General features: G+C 41.2%; 1 protein-coding gene across 1 annotated transcript; it reads right to left on the minus strand.

Moving 5' to 3' along the window:
- Positions 1–2,693: 2,693 nt before the first annotated feature.
- MRGBP (MRG domain binding protein) lies at positions 2,694–13,140 on the minus strand. Its single transcript, XM_029286434.1, has 5 exons — positions 12,861–13,140; positions 11,211–11,332; positions 9,557–9,638; positions 5,884–5,958; positions 2,694–3,690 (listed from the first exon to the last, which is right to left on the minus strand). The coding sequence occupies exons 1-5, from the start codon at positions 13,138–13,140 to the stop codon at positions 3,500–3,502; spliced, it is 750 nt and encodes a 249-aa protein (XP_029142267.1). The 3' UTR covers positions 2,694–3,499.
- Between the last annotated feature and the right edge of the window lie 5,322 nt (positions 13,141–18,462).

Raw genomic sequence — 18,462 nt, forward strand, 5'->3', positions numbered from 1 at the left:
ATTTGTTTTAAGTCAGTGAATCTGGCTTACGCGCATTGACTTTGCGGGTCAGATCGCAAAAGGTGATCTTACAAGACACGGCAACCGTCATAAATATGAGCCAGTTGCCAAGCGTCCGAATTTTGATCATGGGGCCACAGAAATGCTAGAGTGATTGTAAGTATGAAAAACAGTCACAAAGTCACTTTTTCAGTGCCATTTTAAGTTCAGTCACTAAATGAAGGTTTCAGGTTGAAGATTACCTGTGCAATTTTGCTGTTTTTAGTTGATCCTGGTAAAGGTGATAGAGATATGTTGTGTCAGTTTTTTTTTCTGGAATAACAAGGCTGCACATACATAAACAGGGCTTTAGTACAACTCAAGAAGAGCCAGAATCAAGAAAAGCTCCAGCTTCAATACATGTAGCCAATTAATTTCATTACACTTAATTAACTGCACTGTGATAATGTGAGTCCCTTTGAACTGCAAGATGGGAGGCAAATAAATTTGATAATAAAAAATAAAATAGCATGTAATTAAGTACACTTAATGATTGCATTGTTATTAACCTAGAGGTTGATTACATTAACCCTACATTAGTTCTCTTCAGGTATTTGTGCTGTAACATTGTGTAATCTTAAGTTTCTTTAGTTAGTTCGAGCTTCGGTGTACGGTGCAAAGTTATAAAAATCAATTTACTTTATAACAAAGCCAGGTGCATTGAGTTAGCACAGCTAATAAAAAGCTGTGGATGATGAGCAAGAATTGAGGATATTGTAGGGGACAACCAGGCTGATCCCGAAGGCGGAGTCAAATGCATCATCAGTTTGGATTCTCTACGCCACCATCAGGGATCTAAGTCCTGCCCCCCCCCCTCCTGGAAATCTGTTAACTCTTATCTAGTGCCAATTTGCCTTGAATGTTGATAGATCAGATTCTCATAGATACTGTAGGTAGCATGGAATAAACTCATCGTGCTTTTGAACTCTTATCCTGGCTCCTGATTTCTTGTGCCTGACAGACGCCTGTCATGTTACCAGAAGTCAAACTTGACACTTGTTTCCTGATACTGGATGTGCAAATGTTAAGGCATGGGGGGGTTTTGATTTCTGGTGATACATGTCACCTGACCCAGTTAGGTGTTTTGGCCCTGTGGACGCAAATGTGTGCGGTTCCTCAGATTCAAAGGCCACAAGGTTTTATGAATTATTTATTGAGTCCATTTCTAAACGCCATCCGCCACTTAAAAGAAACGATACGATCGGTTAAGAACACAGCTAGTTCTCGAGTTATGACTGCTTGCTTAGCGAATGTTTGAAATTACAATCTGCCTGGAAAAAGGGACTTATGACCTAGTTCCAAAGTTCCGACAGGCACCCTTCCCCACTGACACACGTCTGCATTTCAGGCTCAGTTACAGTCGTAGGCCGAGAACTAGGCCTGTATCGCATTGATGAGAAATCAACAGAGGCTGGAGAAAATCACTGGCTGCTTGCAAGAATTAAAAGCTGATCAATATCTGAGTTATTCTTAGAACCCGGTGAAATAAACCTAACTCTCAATTTCTGAAACGAACCTGGCTGAAGCCACACAGGTTGGAGGTATACGCGCATGGTTGCAGGTCTCCCTTGCTGTTTTTTTTTAAGGAACTTCTTTCTCTTTAGGGGAGTCCGACTGTCAAGTTCTGAAACGAACCTGGCTGAAGCCACCTTTGTCGTTCTCAGTTGCCACACAGGTTGGGTGGGTGGGTGGAAGAAACCGAAAGGATTGCTAGCCTAAATACAGAGTGATCCCGTGGGAACCAAGGTCATTCCCACAGCTGCTGGAAGGGGGGGGGAGAAGTGTCACGGAGCCCGCCAATTGCCCTCATTGGGTAGCGTGTTCAGTAGCGTAGTAGGGGGAGGGACGTGTAACACTTAGCTACATTGAATTCCTAGGGCAGGGGCAGGCTCTTTTATGACTCGTGGACTTCAACTCCCAGAATTCCTGAGCCAGCCATGCTGAGAGGAAAGGGAGAGGTTTCCAAGCTGAGCCATGGCGGCTCAGGAATTCTGGGAGTTGAAGTCCACGAGTCATAAAAGAGTCAAGGTTGCCTACCCCTGTCCTAGGGCAGTGATGGCGAACCTTTTAGAGACTGAGTGCCCAAACTGCAACCCAAAACCCATTTATGCATCATCGAGTGCCGGGTGGGTGTGGCCCATTGGCTGGGTATGGCTCATTGGGTGGGCGTGGCCCATTGGGTGGGCGTGGTCTGCAGTGGTAACGGCAGACTGGGTGGGACTAAAAAGTTCAATCAATTCCAACTTTGTAAGACCTTTTTTTTTCCCGCGAGAAGTTGAAATTGAATCTTTTTTTTTTTTTGCACACGGCGGCGGAGGCCTAAAGCGAAAAAGTTTTATAAAAAACCCAGCTGAAGGCCTAGGACTGGGGCGACGGTGCGCGTGCCCACAGAGAGGGCTCTGAGTGCCGCCTCTGGCACCCGTGCCATAGGTTCGCCACCACTGTCCTAGGGGGCAAAATTTAGAGTTGGTTTCACTTTTGACCGTTCCGATATTATGTATCCAAAACCATTTCTTTGAGGAAACTTCAAGCCTCGGAGTTCTGATTTGTTTGGGTCCATTAGTCGGAACCTTGACACTAACTTAATGTAGGGTGTAAAATGAAAAGGGTTGGAATGAAAAACGAAATGGACTCGAACTCATTTTATCGAACAGCAGAAATTTATTCAAACAGAATGCTGAATGTTACTGTAACTGTTCTGATACTGTTTTTCTTACAAAAGATGTTTTCTAAATCCCTCCCAATTCAGGCAAGGACATTTTTACTATCGGGATCGTAGAGAAACACTAAGAGAGTTCGACTTTTAACACCTGTGCGTATAAACTCAGCACATTTTCAAGTAAAAACATAAACCTACTTCCAAAATAGTTTAAATAGCAAAATTACCCGAACCTCTGTTTAAGAATTTCTGCAAAAAATACTTCTTCTTTTAAAACAATCAGTAAATTAAATAATGAGTAAAAAAAAATCCCCACATATATATATATATATACATATATATACAAATATACAGCGAACTCTCTTCTACTACCAGGTAACACACCTGACTAATCCCAGGATATATAAACTCCATTGTTTTTTGGGCAAGTTCCGATTCTGGCTATGTAGAATTGTGCTGCAGTCACCAAAATGAGTAACTCCAGTCCAAAACACAGAAGTCTCTAAAAATGGAAATAAAAAACTGATGCTCCTTGGTTCCCACAGATCCAGGTGTGCTACTAAGTATGTAGTTTGTATCTGATAGCAAAAAGAAATGTCGGACCTGTTGTGCATTTGCTGTAAAGCCTCCCTCTCTTCCTAAAATTTGGGGGACAAAGTTACCATTTGCTTCCCTTTAGAGGGGCGATGACCAGTTTCCCTCACTTTGTCTCCCGCGTTCAACACTGACGGGCTAACTAGGACCTACCATTTTTTCCCTGTTCAGACTTCAGGGTACACTCCAGGATTGTTCTGCCATCCTTTATGTCCTGCGCCTTTTTGCTGCGCTGGGACTGGAGGGATTGCTGTTTGCATTTAAGACCTTCTCTGTGACTCTGTTCCGCTTTCTCTTATCTCCTCCTTCTTTGCATCCGGGCTCAGAGGAGCTTCGTTCCTTCTCTTTACTGCTGGGTTTTTCAGTGGCTTTTGTCAGGTTCCCCAGAGAAGCATAAACTGAAACAAAATGATCAGACCACGATTTGAACGACATCTCCATTTCCAGGCTGCAATGGATTTGCACGCACTTCTTTCCATACGCGATTGTAGCTTTTGTTAAGAAATATACTTTAACATAATGCCTAGTTTAATGAAGAGAAGGACGAGGGGGGACATGATAGCAGTGTTCCAATATCTCAGGGGCTGCCACAAAGAAGAGGGAGTCAAGCTATTCTCCAAAGCGCCTGAAGGCAGGACAAGAAGCAATGGATGGAAACTGATCAAGGAGAGAAGCAACCTAGAACTAAGGAGAAACTTCCTGACAGTTAGAACAATTAACCAGTGGAACAACCTGCCTCCAGAAGTTGTGAATGCTCCAACACTGGAAGTTTTTAAGAAGAGACTGGACGGCCATTTGTCTGAAATGGTATAGGGTTTCCTGCCTGAGCAGGGGGTTGGACTAGATGACCTCCAAGGTCACTTCCAACTTTACCATTATTATTATTATTATTATTATAGAACTGAGGAGAAACTTCCTGATAGTTAGAACAATTAACCAGTGGAACAACCTGCCTCCAGAAGCGGTGAATGCGCCAACACTGGAAGTTTTTAAGAAGAGACTGGACAGCCATTCGTCCGAAATGGTATAGGGTTTCCTGCCTGAGCAGGGGGTTGGACTAGATGACCTCCAAGGTACCTTCCAACTTTACCATTATTATTATTATTATTATTATTATTATTATTATTATTATAGAACTGAGGAGAAACTTCCTGATAGTTAGAACAATTAACCAGTGGAACAACCTGCCTCCAGAAGCAGTGAATGCGTCAACACTGGACGTTTTTAAGAAGAGACTGGACAGCCATTCGTCCAAAATGGTGTAGGGTTTCCTGCCTGAGCAGGGGGGGTTGGACTAGATGACCTCCAGGGTCCCTTCCAACTTTATTATTATTATTATTATTACTATTATTATAATCTATAAAACGTGGCCATTCTATCCACAATTTGTCCAATTCTTCCTTTTGTATCTAGTTAACTACAGGTAGTCCTCGAGATACGACTGTAATGGAACCTGTCCGTCACGGTCGTATGTTGTAATGAGTTGTTTGGTCATGTGACCCAGCCAGTTTTACCACTTTTGTGGCAGGCGTTAAGCAAATCACCACGGCTGTTCAGCAAGCCAGTGACTTTGCTAAAAACTGGGAATGCTTGTTTTTGGCAAAACTGGCATAAAAACGTGGTCACATGACTGGGGGACACGGCAAAGGGCTGTTGCCAAACACCTGAAATTTGGCCACAGAAAGAGCCCGACCGTCAGAACTTTGAATATATAATGAGATCTCATGAATAGGGATAGAGTTATAGGGACATGAAGTCCACATATCTTAAGGTTGCCACAGTTGAAAAGCATTGCAACAGGCCAGTTTCTCACCTCTTAACAACAACAACAATAATAAAATTGGAAGGGACTTTGAAGGTCATCTAGTCCAACCCCCTGCTCAGGCAGGAAATCCTATACCATTTCAGACAAATGCCTGTCCAGTCTCTTCTTAAAAACTTCCAGTGTTGGAGCATTCACCGCTTCTGGAGACAGGTTGTTCCACTGGTTAATTGTTCTAACTGTCAGGAAGTTTCTCCTTAGTTCTAGGTTGCTTCTCTCCTTAGTTAGTTTCCATCCGTTGCTTCTTGTCCTGCCTTCAGGCGCTTTGGAGAATAGCTTGACTCCCTCTTCTTTGGGGCAGCCCCTGAGATACTGGAAAACTGCTACCATATCCCCCCTCGTCCTTCTCTTTGTTAAACTAGACATACCCAATTCCAGCAACCGTTCCTTATATGTTTTAGCCTCCAGTCCCCTAATCATCTTTGTTGCTCTTCTCTGTACTCTTTCTAGAGTCTCAACATCTTTTTTACATCGTGGTGACCAAAACTGGATGCAGTATTCCAAGTGTGGCCTTATCAAGGCATTGTAAAGTGGTATTAATACTTCACGTGNTTGAGCAAGGTACCCCCTATACTATACCTGTACATTTGGTTTTTCTTGCCTAAATGTAGAACCTTACTTTTTTCACCATTTAATTTCATTTTCAACCCCAATCCTTTGCTGACAGTCTGCCTTCTGAAACAATTTTTTTCATGACATGCACACGTGAGGACTAACAAGGGCCAAAATCCTGTCTTACAGAAGACGTGTCTTTCATCTAGCAAAATACCTTCTTCAGCAGTGGAGTGCCCTTCCATCTCTTCCTTTATTTCTTCCTTCACATCGTCTTCTATCATGACTTTACCTGTGCAAAAAATGAAAAGCAGATCAGTGGGAAAGCAGGGAATTTTAATGTCTTCCTTCAGGTGATCTTAGAACAGTGGTTCTCAACCTGTGGGTCGGGACCCCATTTGGGGTCGATCGACCATTTCATGGGGGTCGCCAAGCAAGGCTGTCCGCCATTTTTTTTGTCCGCCATTTTTTCCCCTTTTCCGGCAGGTGCCTTACCTCCCTTGGGCTGGGCCAGCTGGTGGTCGGCCTGCTCCGTCTCTGCCGCTTGCCAGCTACGCCTCGGCCGGCGCAGAGGGCAGACCCACGCATGCGCGGCCCTCCTGGGCAGGGAAAGTCCTCAACTTACGACCGGTTGGGTAGTCCTCGACTTACGACCGGTTTAGTCCTCGACTTACGACTGGTTTAGTCCTCGACTTACGACCGGTTGGGGTCGCGGCATTAAAAAGGTTGAGAACCACTGTCTTAGAAGGTCTCCCAAGTGTGTTTGGGGGCAAAAGGATTTTTTTCACCGCCAGTTCCTGCTGCCACCAAAAGCCCTTCAAATCATTTGAAACTAGATTTGGTGGACATGTGATAAAGAATTATTGGAAAAAGATACATACTTGGCTAGAACAGATGTTAGGAGAACATGTTGATTTTAAACCTGAACTTTTTTTATTAGGTATAATGCCAGAAAAGACTAATAAACAAAGCTTATACTTGACTTTGCATATCACAACAGTGGCAAGAATTATATTTGCGCAACACTGGGAAAATGAAGGAATCCCATCAGATGAAGAAATAATTAAAAAAATACTAGAATGCGCAGAGATGGAGAGATTGACTATGAGACTGAAAGAAAAAGAAGAAATGGACTATTATCAGACCTGGAATTTATTTTACCATTGGCTGGAGGAAAGAAGACAGGATTAGGAATTAAGTATGTATTAGTATGTAAACTCAAGACAGCACGTTGGTTGAAAAATTACTATTGTATGTATGGGAAAAAAACGAATAAAAAAAAACTTATACAAAGAAAATGGTAGAAAGTAATATGTATTTTTTCAGTTTACATTCAACCGGTGCTGTCCTAAAATCTCTTTTTTGTTTGGCGCAAAAAAGAGAACATTCCTATTCCATCTCTAAAACTGACGGCATCATGACCTAAATCTAACTTTATAGTTTTGGCAAAGGGATAAATGTCTCTGTGCTCACTGCCCATTGCTCTTCCCACACGTCAACAGATTTCAAAGTATAGGTAGTCCTCGACTTACAACAATTGAGCCAAAAATTTACGTTGCTAAGTGAGACATTGGTTAAGTGAGCATTGCCCCATGTTACGGCCTTTCTTGCCACAGTTGTTAATTGAGTCACTGCAACTGTTAAGTTAGCGACGTGCTTGTTAAGTGAATCTGGCTTCCCCATTGACTTTGCTTGTCAGAAGGTCGCAAAAGGGGATCACATGACCCGGGGATGCTGCGACCGTCATAAATATGAGTCCGTTGCCATGTGTCTGAATTTTGATCACGTGACCACGGGGACGCTACAACGGTCGTGTGAAAAATGTTCGGAAGTCACTTTTTCAGTGCTGTTGTAACTTTGAACAGCCACAAAATGAATGAGACTACCTGTACCTTTTCTATCCGGAAAACATTGAAAGGAACATTGTATTTACTTTAATTGCTCCCTTTCCACCAAAGATGAATAGCATCCTCCTAGATCAGGGGTAGGCAACCTTGGCTCTTTTATGACTCGTGGACTTCAACTCCCAGAATTCCTGAGCCAGCTATGGTCAACAATCTGGTCAACTAAAGTTCAACACTAAATTGGCACTCGATAAGGGTCAATGGAATTCAGGAGGGGCTGGATTCGGAGTGCTTGTGACAATGTAACAATTCTAAGCTGATGACACACTTAACTCTGCCCTTCATTCAGTTCTGCCTGCTGTTCTCCTACACCAGGGGTAGGCAACCTTGGCTCTTTTATGATTCGTGGACTTCAACTCCCAGAATTCCTGAGCCAGCTATGAAGTCCACGAGTCATAAAAGAGCCAAGGTTGCCTACCCCTGTCCTAGATGGAAATTTTCTCTGTCCCTTCAAGACATGAGCTGTGCTCTTTTTTCAAGGACAAAATTTAGTAGCCTTCCTTAATTCCACCATGGCCACTGCAAAAAATTCCGGCAGTTGAAGTCCATGCATCTGGAAGGCTCCGAAGACAGCTCAAGTTTACAAATTTCTCCAAACTTTTTGAAAATAGAGCAGGTTTACAAAGCTGTTCCATCTTGGTCTGGAAGCTTTACCTGTGCTATCGTTGGAAAGCCTTCAAAAAGGGATGCCAGTTTGGACGATGGCAGAAAACAGCTTCCCAAACAAGCTGCGGCATTTTCATACACCTGTGCTGTCTACAGAACGCCTTCAAGAAGGCGCTACAGTTTGCTTTGAAAATTATGGATATAAATTGAGGACTACCTGATGCTGATTTTTGGTCATTTGAAGACATATCTTTCAGTATAATGGCTTAGGCTGCAATTCTATGCAAACTTTGCATAGTGTCAAGATGAGAAGAATGCTCATGCTGTTTCGGCCATTATTACTTCTTAGCTTGCTTACAGATTCAGGGGAGAAGGGAATGGAATGGAATGTGGATTGCAGGTTCCGAGCAGCCAGGCTGTGAGAATCAAGGTCACTAGTTCCAATATCTCAGTGGCTGCCACAAAGAGGAGGGAGTCAAGCTATTTTCCAAAGCGCTTGAAGGCAGACAAGAAGCAACGGATGGAAACTAACCAAGGAGAGAAGCAACCTAGAACTAAGGAGAAACTTCCTGACAGTTAGAACAATTAACCAGTGGAACAACCTGCCTCCAGAAGTTGTGAATGCTCCAACACTGGAAGTTTTTAAGAAGAGACTGGACAGCCATTTGTCTGAAATGGTATAAGATTTCCTGCCTCAGCAGGTGGTTGGACTAGATGACCTCCAAGGTCCCTTCCAACATCATCATCATCATTATTATTATCTTTTATTCATTAAACATGAACCTCAGTCAACTGAACATTCAAATTGGCTGGTGCTGATGGTTGACACGGGTTGCTACCAGCATCCTAGGTGTCAACCAGGTACCTCCTTAAAATATAAGATGTTCCGAGTAGCGCAGTTTTTTGTAACATTGCTGGAGTTATTGCAGGAAGCTGCAGTTTCTTGATGTATTTTGCAAAGTTTTTGGACATAGTTCCCAATGCCCCGATGACAATGGGTACCACTGTTACACGTTTCATCCATAATCGCGCAGTTTCATAATTTTTTCCAGTTCATTACTATTAATATTAATATTATTATATGCTGTTTACAAAGAACTGAAGACTTTCTCTCGTAATATCTGTCTGAAGCTTAACTGGACAATGTGACCTGCACTATTAGTGAAAGGGGGGGTTTCTGTACTTTTATATGCTGAGTCTGGCGCCAAATAAGTTAGAGCTAGCTTTCCTCTCGTCTGTGCCAAAGTGATGTACTCAATAAAGTTCTGCATTAGAGATTGGACTGTCTCAGCTGTGCTTACTTTGTTGGCTTCGTCAGTCGGAACCATGACAGTAAGATCCTTGTTTGCAAGAAATATACCGTACATCCAAACGTCTCACCTTCTTTTACTTCTTGAAAAATTTCATCAGGGAGGATGAAGTTTTTTTCCGAATTGGGAAAAGGAAGAATCTCCGACTCGTGCTTAAAAAGAAAAACAAGAAATCTTTAAACTGATTATGCCAACCTTTCGATTTTTTTTTCAAAATAAACATATAGAAAATACGATTTTGCAATCCTGGCATATTTAGAAAGAGCTCCTGCTTTGTTTCTAGTCCTTCTTTTTTTTTGTGTGTGTGTTCTTTCTGAGCTCTAAACTCGTTTAGCGTATAAGATCAACACTTCTCAGTAGTTTGTTTTTAAAACTTGTATGTGTTGATGTTTGATTTTGCATTTATATTATTTCATTCTCTTATGTCTTTGTTTTTTTATTGTATTACTGTACTGTGTGTTACCGTAAATCATGCTGTACAAAATATAATTACTCTGTGTGGTATCACTGTTGCCTATGATACTGAAGATCAACAAATAAAATTTCCTTTAAAAATGAAAATATACAAAACTGCAATTTGTTTATCTTTCCCACATATTATACAACCCCTAAATGGGTGCTACAGATACATGGCATGTGCATAAGAAAGACATTAACTAGACCTAAACTACCATTGCCTTCTCAGATGAATTTTAGATCTTGTGATCTCTTTTCAATTCTCTGTTTCCAAGCTTTTTCGCTGATCACAATATTTCAATACCTACAGAGCTTTCTGCAGGCCTATTTAAAAAGCAAGGACAAGATGAAAGGATAAATGTGCGCACGATATAAAGCATATAATCATATATATTGTTATCAACCCAAATCAATTCACTGCAGGATGAAGGTCTCTTTATTGAAGGTTGGGGCCATAATCTACCCAGTTTGTCCAGTGTGGGTGGACAGACAGGGGTTTCTTTTGATTTCCCAATCTAGTGACTAGCCCCAAGTGATCCAGTCTGCTTGCATGCCAAAGGGAGGACTAGAATTTGAGTCTCCCCCACTTATATGCAACCCCTGAACTGCACTGGTTCTTATACCCAAATCGAACATCTAGCATAGTGATGGCGAATCTATGACATGCATGTCAAAGGTGACACAATGTTTTGGGTGACACACTAGTGTTCACCAACACCCTGATTTTTGGAGGCTGTGCAAAAATGGGGTGTGCTTTTATCTGGTTCCAAACATGGGTTTCACTTGTCTTTCATTTTTATAATTATTTGACATTTATTTACATAATACACCACACACGATTGCACTGTAATTTTTAAAAAATAAATTAACTGTTTCTCTTTTGTTAGATGGGCTGATATGTCAACAGAGTTCAAATTTGGCATTTTCCGAATTTTTGACACACTGAGCCCAAAAGGTTCAAGATTGCTGATTTAGCCTGTATTTCCAAGAGAGTGCTCTGGACCCAACACAATTTCTTTGGTACTGTTATCAGCCTCAAAGTCAGGAGTTCCCAAAGACTGAAAAATAGCTCATGTGGAATCTTTTTGTCTGCCCGCAGCTCTGATGCACAATAGAGATGGAAAGGACCACATAGCAATGGTTTCCCTCTGAAAGAACAAACTATCATTTCTACACCTGACCTGGGTTGCAGAGCAGGCATGTTCTATGACCAGCCCTCATTGCTGTAATTCAGCAGAGACCTCTGTTTTTCACCTGTCAATGCTTACCAGTGCCTGCATGTCATACATTGTGCTCAAGTGGTCCCAGATAACTTTGGAAGAAATTTGCCTCCCAATATTCTGACTAAATTTATCTCGGATACAGATCATATGAAAATGGCGATTCACACCTGAAGGAGAAATAAAGAGTTAGAATGGTAGAGAGTGGTAAATGCTACATTAATTAATTAACACAAAAAGAAAGCCTCTTTTGTATCACACTTAACTCCTGATGGTTTATGCAGTGTTTCTCAACCTTGACAACTTTAAAGACGCATGGATTTCAACTCCCAGAATTCCCTACCCAGAATGAGGAATTCTGGGAATTCAGCACACACCTGAAAGTTTCCAAAGTTCAGAAACACTGATTTAATGGGCACATCCATGATTCTCCTTGGATGTTATACAGAAGTTTAAATTTTTTTTAGCATTCCCTGGAAGTCTCTAATTTCGTTATTATCCATAATTGTTCCTGTTTAATTTTCATGTCCAAACAGAGTTCCTGCTGAGGTCACAAGCTACTTTATAAATACTGCAATACAAATCTCTTTCCCAAGATGCCTAGTTTAAAAACTCCACAGTTGATCAAGAATACAACTTGCCATATAGATTATCAGCTGATTTGGTTGAAGGAAATAAGAAGTGCTTTTGGATAAGGGAATTTTTTGCAAAAATGACATGCTTTATCCACCAAGCATAAATGATTTTGTGGGGCAAATGAGAGTTAACAAATCAGCCATTTTTGTCTCTGTGAAGGTATGCATAAAGTAACAGATCACACTCCTTATGCCAAGTTAACATGGAAAACAAAAACAAACCCTCCAGGCTGCAATCAAGGAAAGCAAAACCTGATGAAAAAAATATATATATGCACAAATAATTTAGATTCCAAGGTCTTCTTGGCCAAAGCCTATTCTCTTGTAAAGGCCAACATACAATCACGATGGAATATACAGCAACTACACAAACCACACAAATACAATCTGCTTCTGCCTGCAAGATCTTAGCACTAATTTGGGGTTTGTGAATTTCTGGGGGAGCTGGTCTGGTTTTAAATTCCACATTTATAAAATGAGGGCTCCAACATCCAATACTTTCAATTATTAGCGACTTTCTTCTCAATTCAATCCAAGAAAGAACCAAAGTCAGAAGCTTCCTCCAATGGAACTAAATATTTGAGGAGTCCCCTAAAATGAGCTCTAAGCAAGAATACAGAAGCCCCTTGCCCTTCCCTCATTCCAGTTCATTGAACCTGGGCTCTCCTGGTGGTCTCCCATCCAATAATAACCAGTAATAACCAAGGCCAGCTCAGCTATTTAAGGTCAAAGGCAGCTGGCCGCCCTGCAATTTGCTCTGGAAGGAAACAAAAAAAAAGATGCATTTTCAGTCCAAATGACCCCTTTCACTACTAACGCCTGAAAAGTTAGAAAATCTTCTGCCTCCGGCCAAACAAATTTGCGATAACTGCAATCCAGCGAAATTAGGCCGGTTTGGCAAGAAAGTCCCGGGCCGAAAGTGGAAGGCCCAGACCCCGCGCTGCCGTTAAGGATCCCGCCCGCCTCCTCGCGCCCGCCTCGGCTGGAGCCGCTACTCGAGGCCGAGGCTCGCCTTGCGGCCTGCTTCTCCACCACCACCACCCCCGCCCCGCCTAGCACTCACCGACTGGCTTGTGGCCCAGCATGGCGTGGAAGAGGCACACCTCCACTTCGGGGCTCCACACCACCGGCAACGGCAGCAGCGGCGGCGGAGGCGGCGGCGGAGGAGCCGCCGACGTGGCTGCCATCGCGGCCGAAGCGATAGCGGCCGCTGCAGCCGCCGCCGCGTCCTCCGACGACGCTTGAGGCCCGGGCTCCATCGCTGCCGGAGCAGGCCCAGGGCCCAGGCCAGGGCAAGGGGGCTTCACCTCCGCCGCCCCGGCCGAGCTCTCCGCTTCGCCCATGGCCGCCGCCGAGGCCCATCCGGAGGCCCAGCGCCCCCTGGCGGCCTCGCGGGGCTGCAGCATCAATGGCTGAGGATCTGCTCTCAGCATCTCAGCTTTTGAGGCGAGTGAGTGGATTATGGGTTCAGGAGTCCTTGGTGCTGTCTGAGCTTGGTTCTTTCATTACCCAAACTGGGTAACATCATCACCGCTAGTCAGGGAGTAAAGTTTGCTCTCATTTTATCAGGGAGTAAAGTTTGCTCTCATTTTATACTGGTAGCCCTGTACAGTTCATTTAGTAATAATAATAATAATAATAATAATAATAATAATAATAATAATAATAATAACAACAACAATAACAATAACAATAATAATAATAAATTTGGAAGGGACCTTGGAGGTCATCTAGTTCAGGCAGGAAACCCTATACCATTTCGGAGAAATGGCTGTCCAGTTTCTTCTTAAAAACTTCCAGTGTTGGCGCATTCACCGCTTCTGGAGGCAGGTTGTTCCACTGGTTAATTATTCTAACCGTCAGGAAGTTTCTCCTTAGTTCTAAGTTGCTTCTCTCTTTGGTTAGTTTCCACCCGTTGCTCCTTGTCCTGCCTTCAGGCGCGTTGGAAAATAGCTTGACTCCCTCTTCTTTGTGGCAGCCCCTGAGATTTTGGAGCACTGCTATCATGTTCCCCCTGGTCCTTCTCTTCGTTAAACTAGACATACCCAATTCCAGCAACCGTTCCTTATATGTTTTAGCCTCCAGTCCCCTAATCATCTTTGTTGCTCTTCTCTGTACTCTTTCTAGAGTCTCAACATCTTTTTTACATCGTGGTGACCAAAATTGGATGCAGTATTCCAAGTGTGACCTTACCAAGGCATTGTAAAGTGGTATTAATACTTCACTGAAAAAAGTGACTGATGATTTTTCACACTTATGACTGTTGCAGCATCCCCATAATCATGCGATCAAAATTCAGATGCTTGGCAACTAATCCATATTTGTGACCTTTTCATAAACAAAGTCAATGGGGAAGCCAGATTTGTTTAATAACCAAGTTACTAACTTATCAACTTCAGTGATACACTTAACAACTGTGGCAAGAAAGGTCGTAAAATGGGGCAAAACCCACTTAACAAATGTCTCCCTTAACAACAGAAATGTTGGGCTCAATTGTGGTCGTAAGTCTAGGACTGCCTGTAATGTTGTGGCTTGGCCTGGGGTGGTCTCAGAGATTTTTTGGTTGAATTCAAGGTTGGTTGCTTGAGCAGGGTCCGTAAGATTGTCTGGGACACTACACACCCTCTCCACGACCTGTTTTCCTTGTTACCTTCTGGGAGGAGGGGGCTCCGTGGTATCCGAAGCAGAACATCCAGATTCAGCCCCAGTTCTGTTCCATACAGTATCAACCTTGTGAACCCTCAAGCTTCCTCCTTCCGTTATGTATTCAAGATGGACAGTGATTAATATTTATATGTTACCTATATGTAAGGTTGTAAGTCTACACATATGTTGTATATAGGATGTTTTAAATGTGTGTTATGTATGTGTACACTTTAAGAGCAAGCAATTAAATTTCATTTTTAATGCGTGCTATTGTGTCCACAGTAAAAAATGACAATAAAGGTTATCTAATCTAATCTAATCTAATCTAATCTAATCTAATCTAATCTAATCTAATCTAATCTAATCTAATCTAGGGCAAGGAGAATTTATTAGTTCTTTCTTTCTTTATTTTTCAGCATCCAACCAGGGTGGATTCTTTATGTTTAATGTTAGACCTATTTGACATTTGGGATTTTTTTTGTGTTTCCTTTTTTTTTTGTACCCAAGACTTTTTCCCCCCTTTTTGTTGTTAGTGTTGGATGTTTGTTTTTCTGTTTTGTATTTTATTTTTGTTGATTAAAAAAAGAAATATGAAAATATTTATATATGGATAAAAAAATGCCAACTCCAGTCTGAAAATCTGGCTGACTGAATGATGAACCAATAATCTCATCATTTATATATGTATATTATATAAACATTGCTCTCCTGCAGGTTTATACGCAGGTATTCTGATACAGAAGCCTAAATTAATTCTTCATTTAGAATGTTGGATATTTGATTTGATTTGTTTTGCAAAGTTGATAAATCACTCCAAGTTTTCTTTCCAGGCGAAAGTGTGTATTATAAGTGTTTATAATGAAAGTTGTGGATATAATCCACAAAATATCCCTATTCTTTCATTTAGATTTTGATTTATAGCCATGAAACAGCATCTGTCCTCTTGTGGAGATTAAGTGTTCCTGTGGTTTGTTATTAATTTGAAATCTTAATCCTCCACTTGACATTAAATTAAATAATAACACGTTATACTCTAATGCCACAAATACCAAACTTCAGGGCAGTAAAATGAACTTATTAAAGAAAAATGAAGGAATGTTGGCAAAATCATCCCTTTGTATCTGAAAGTGAATTAAACCTCAAAACCTGCTCTATTATGGTGACAGTTTCTGTTAAATAACTTATTTTATTTATTGGAGCCTTGGTTGAGTTATGTAAATGAAAGAAATTGCCAAGTAAAAGATATCTAAGCTAAGAAAAATCTGCGGTTTTCAATCAGCCATTCATAATCATTTCAATGTTTTAACTTGATCAGCTGTATTCCTAACTTAACAACTGCAGTGATTCATTTAACAACTGTGGCAAGCAAGGTCGTAAAATGGGGCAAAATCCACTTAACAACTGTCATGCTTAGCAATGGAAATTGGGGGCTCAATTGTGGTCATAGGTCAAGGACTACCGGTATTGTGTTAATGTAACACTATTGCAGGTTGCAGTTCAAAACATAATTACTTTTATTTTTTTTGCCATGAAAACATTTCGCTTCTTATCCGAGAAGATTCTTTAGTTCTGAACTGAACTGAATGAACTGAAGAAGACCAGGGGTAGGCAACCTTGGCCTAGACTTTGAGTTAATCTTGAAAGAAATGCTACCTTTTAAGTTTCTCTCAAAAGTCCTCCTTAATAGCCAACATAGTCTTTCCTCAAAGTAGACAGTGACACGAGCCTGAATGCAACATTTAAAATTGGTGTCCCATTTCAGTCAGAATAGATCTGGAAAGGACCTTGGAGGTCTTCTAGTCCAACCCTCTGTTCAAGCAGGAGACCCTATAACATTTCAGACAAATGGCTGTCCTGTCTCTTCTTAAAAGCCTCCAGTGATGGAGTACCCACAACTTCTGGAGACAAGCCATTCCACTGGTTAACTGTCCTCAGTGTTAGGAAGCTTCTCCTTAATTCCAGGTTGCTTCTCCCCTTGATTAGTTTCCATCCATTGTTTCTTGTCTTGCCTTCTGGTGTTTTGGAAAATGATGATGGTGTTTTTACGGTGACTATGATCATGATTTATCACTTATACCTTTTATGTACACTGAGAACTTATGCAGTGAAAACAAATTCCTTGTGTGTCCAATCAAACTTGGCCAATAAAGAATTCTATTCTATTCTATTCTATTCTATTCTATTCTATTCTATTCTATTCTATTCTATTCTATTCTATTCTATTCTATTCTACTCCAGTACATTCCACTCCGTTCTGTTCCGTTCTACTCCACTCCACTCCGTTCCGTTCCATTCTATTCTATTCTATTCTATTCTATTCTATTCTATTCTATTCTATTCTATTCTATTCTATTCTATTCATTCTTTGTAGCAGCCCTTCAAATACTGTGTCCTAACATACAGGTAGTCCTTGACTTATGACCACAATTGAGCCCCAAAAATCTGTTGCTGAGCAAGACAGTTGTTAAGTGAATTTTAGCCCCATTTTATGACCTTCCTTGCCACAATTGTTAAGTGAATCACTGTTAAGTGAATCATTTGTTAAGTTAGTCCCATGGTTTGTTAATCATTTGTTAATCATTTGTTAAGTTAGTCCCATGGTTGTTAAGTAAATCTGTCTTCCTCATTGACTTTTCTTGTCCAAAGGTCACAAAAGGGGATCACAGGGTGCTGCAACTGTCATAAATATGAGTCAGTTGCCAAGTGTCTGAATCTTGATCACATGACCATGGGGAGGCTGCAATGGTTGTCAATGTGAAAAATGGTCATAAGTCACTTTTTTCAGTGCCTTTATAACTTTGAATGGTCACTAAATGATCTGTTGGAAGTCGAGGACTACCCGTATTGGGTGAACCCAGAAAATGAGTTAATTCAGTTTGCTTTATGAACTCTGTGTCTTTTTTCCTCTTCTAAGCCCCTCTTCTATGAAAGCCTTAGTAGTAGTAGTAGTAGTAGTAGTAGTAGTAGTAGTAGTAGTAGTAATAATAATAATAATAATAATAATAATAATAATAATAATAATAATAATAATGTTGGAAGGGACCTTGGAGGTCACCTAGTCCAACCCCCTGCTCAGGCAGGAAACCCTCTACCATTTCGGACAAATGGCTGTCCAGTCTCTTCTTAAAAACTTCCAGTGTTGGAGCATTCACCGCTTCTGGAGGCAGGTCGTTCCACTGGTTAATTGTTCTAACTGTCAGGAAGTTTCTCCTTAGTTCCAGGTTGCTTCTCTCCTTGATTAGTTTCCATCCATTGCTTCTTGTCCTGCCTTCAGGACAAGATGGAAATATTGATCCTAAAGCTCATTTTAGATGAAAACGTTACTGCCCATGGAATTTCCAATCTTTCTCTACTCCTTCAACCCTCTAATTCAGAAAAAAATCAGATAATTTTAATTTTAGCTTGTCCGCTGGTTCTATCTTGAACAGATAAATTCAGCCTATGTTTTTGCACAGTTTTATCCGATCAGGTAATATTGTGTTCTGATCTCAAGGCTGTGAAGCTAAGTAATATTAACCGTGATCTGGATGACCTCAAGCCATTATTGTCTAGGGTGCATGATGAGTGACGATGCATCAGACTGTCCTCATTAGATGCTCAGAAGATAAACTTATCAGTCGTATTTCTTATTACTGCGTTGCACACTCTAAAGCATTTAATGAGGTAGGAGAAACCATCGCCTAATGATGCTATTAATGGTAATGATCAGTAAAAAAAATAAATTATGAACCCCTTTGCAAGACTGAAGAGGTCATGATGTTCCAGCTTTCAGCTTTTCTGAATTACAAACAAGGATATGCTTAGAGCTGATAGAAATTTTTTTTTCTCATGATTAAAACCAGAGACCAGCATGCAATTCTCTTAAACTGTTTGATAGTCCTCGACTTATGACAGGTCGCTTAATGTTCAAAGTTATGATTGACCCAGAAAAAATGATTTCCAACCTGTCCTTGAAATTACAACTTCTGCACTGCTCTTCTGCTCATTTGATTGCATTTTGAGTGCTTGGTAGGCAGCTC

This window comes from Protobothrops mucrosquamatus, unplaced genomic scaffold (genome assembly GCF_001527695.2).
Source record: "Protobothrops mucrosquamatus isolate PMUCROS unplaced genomic scaffold, P.Mucros_1.0 scaffold3664, whole genome shotgun sequence".
NCBI lineage: Eukaryota > Metazoa > Chordata > Lepidosauria > Squamata > Viperidae > Protobothrops > Protobothrops mucrosquamatus.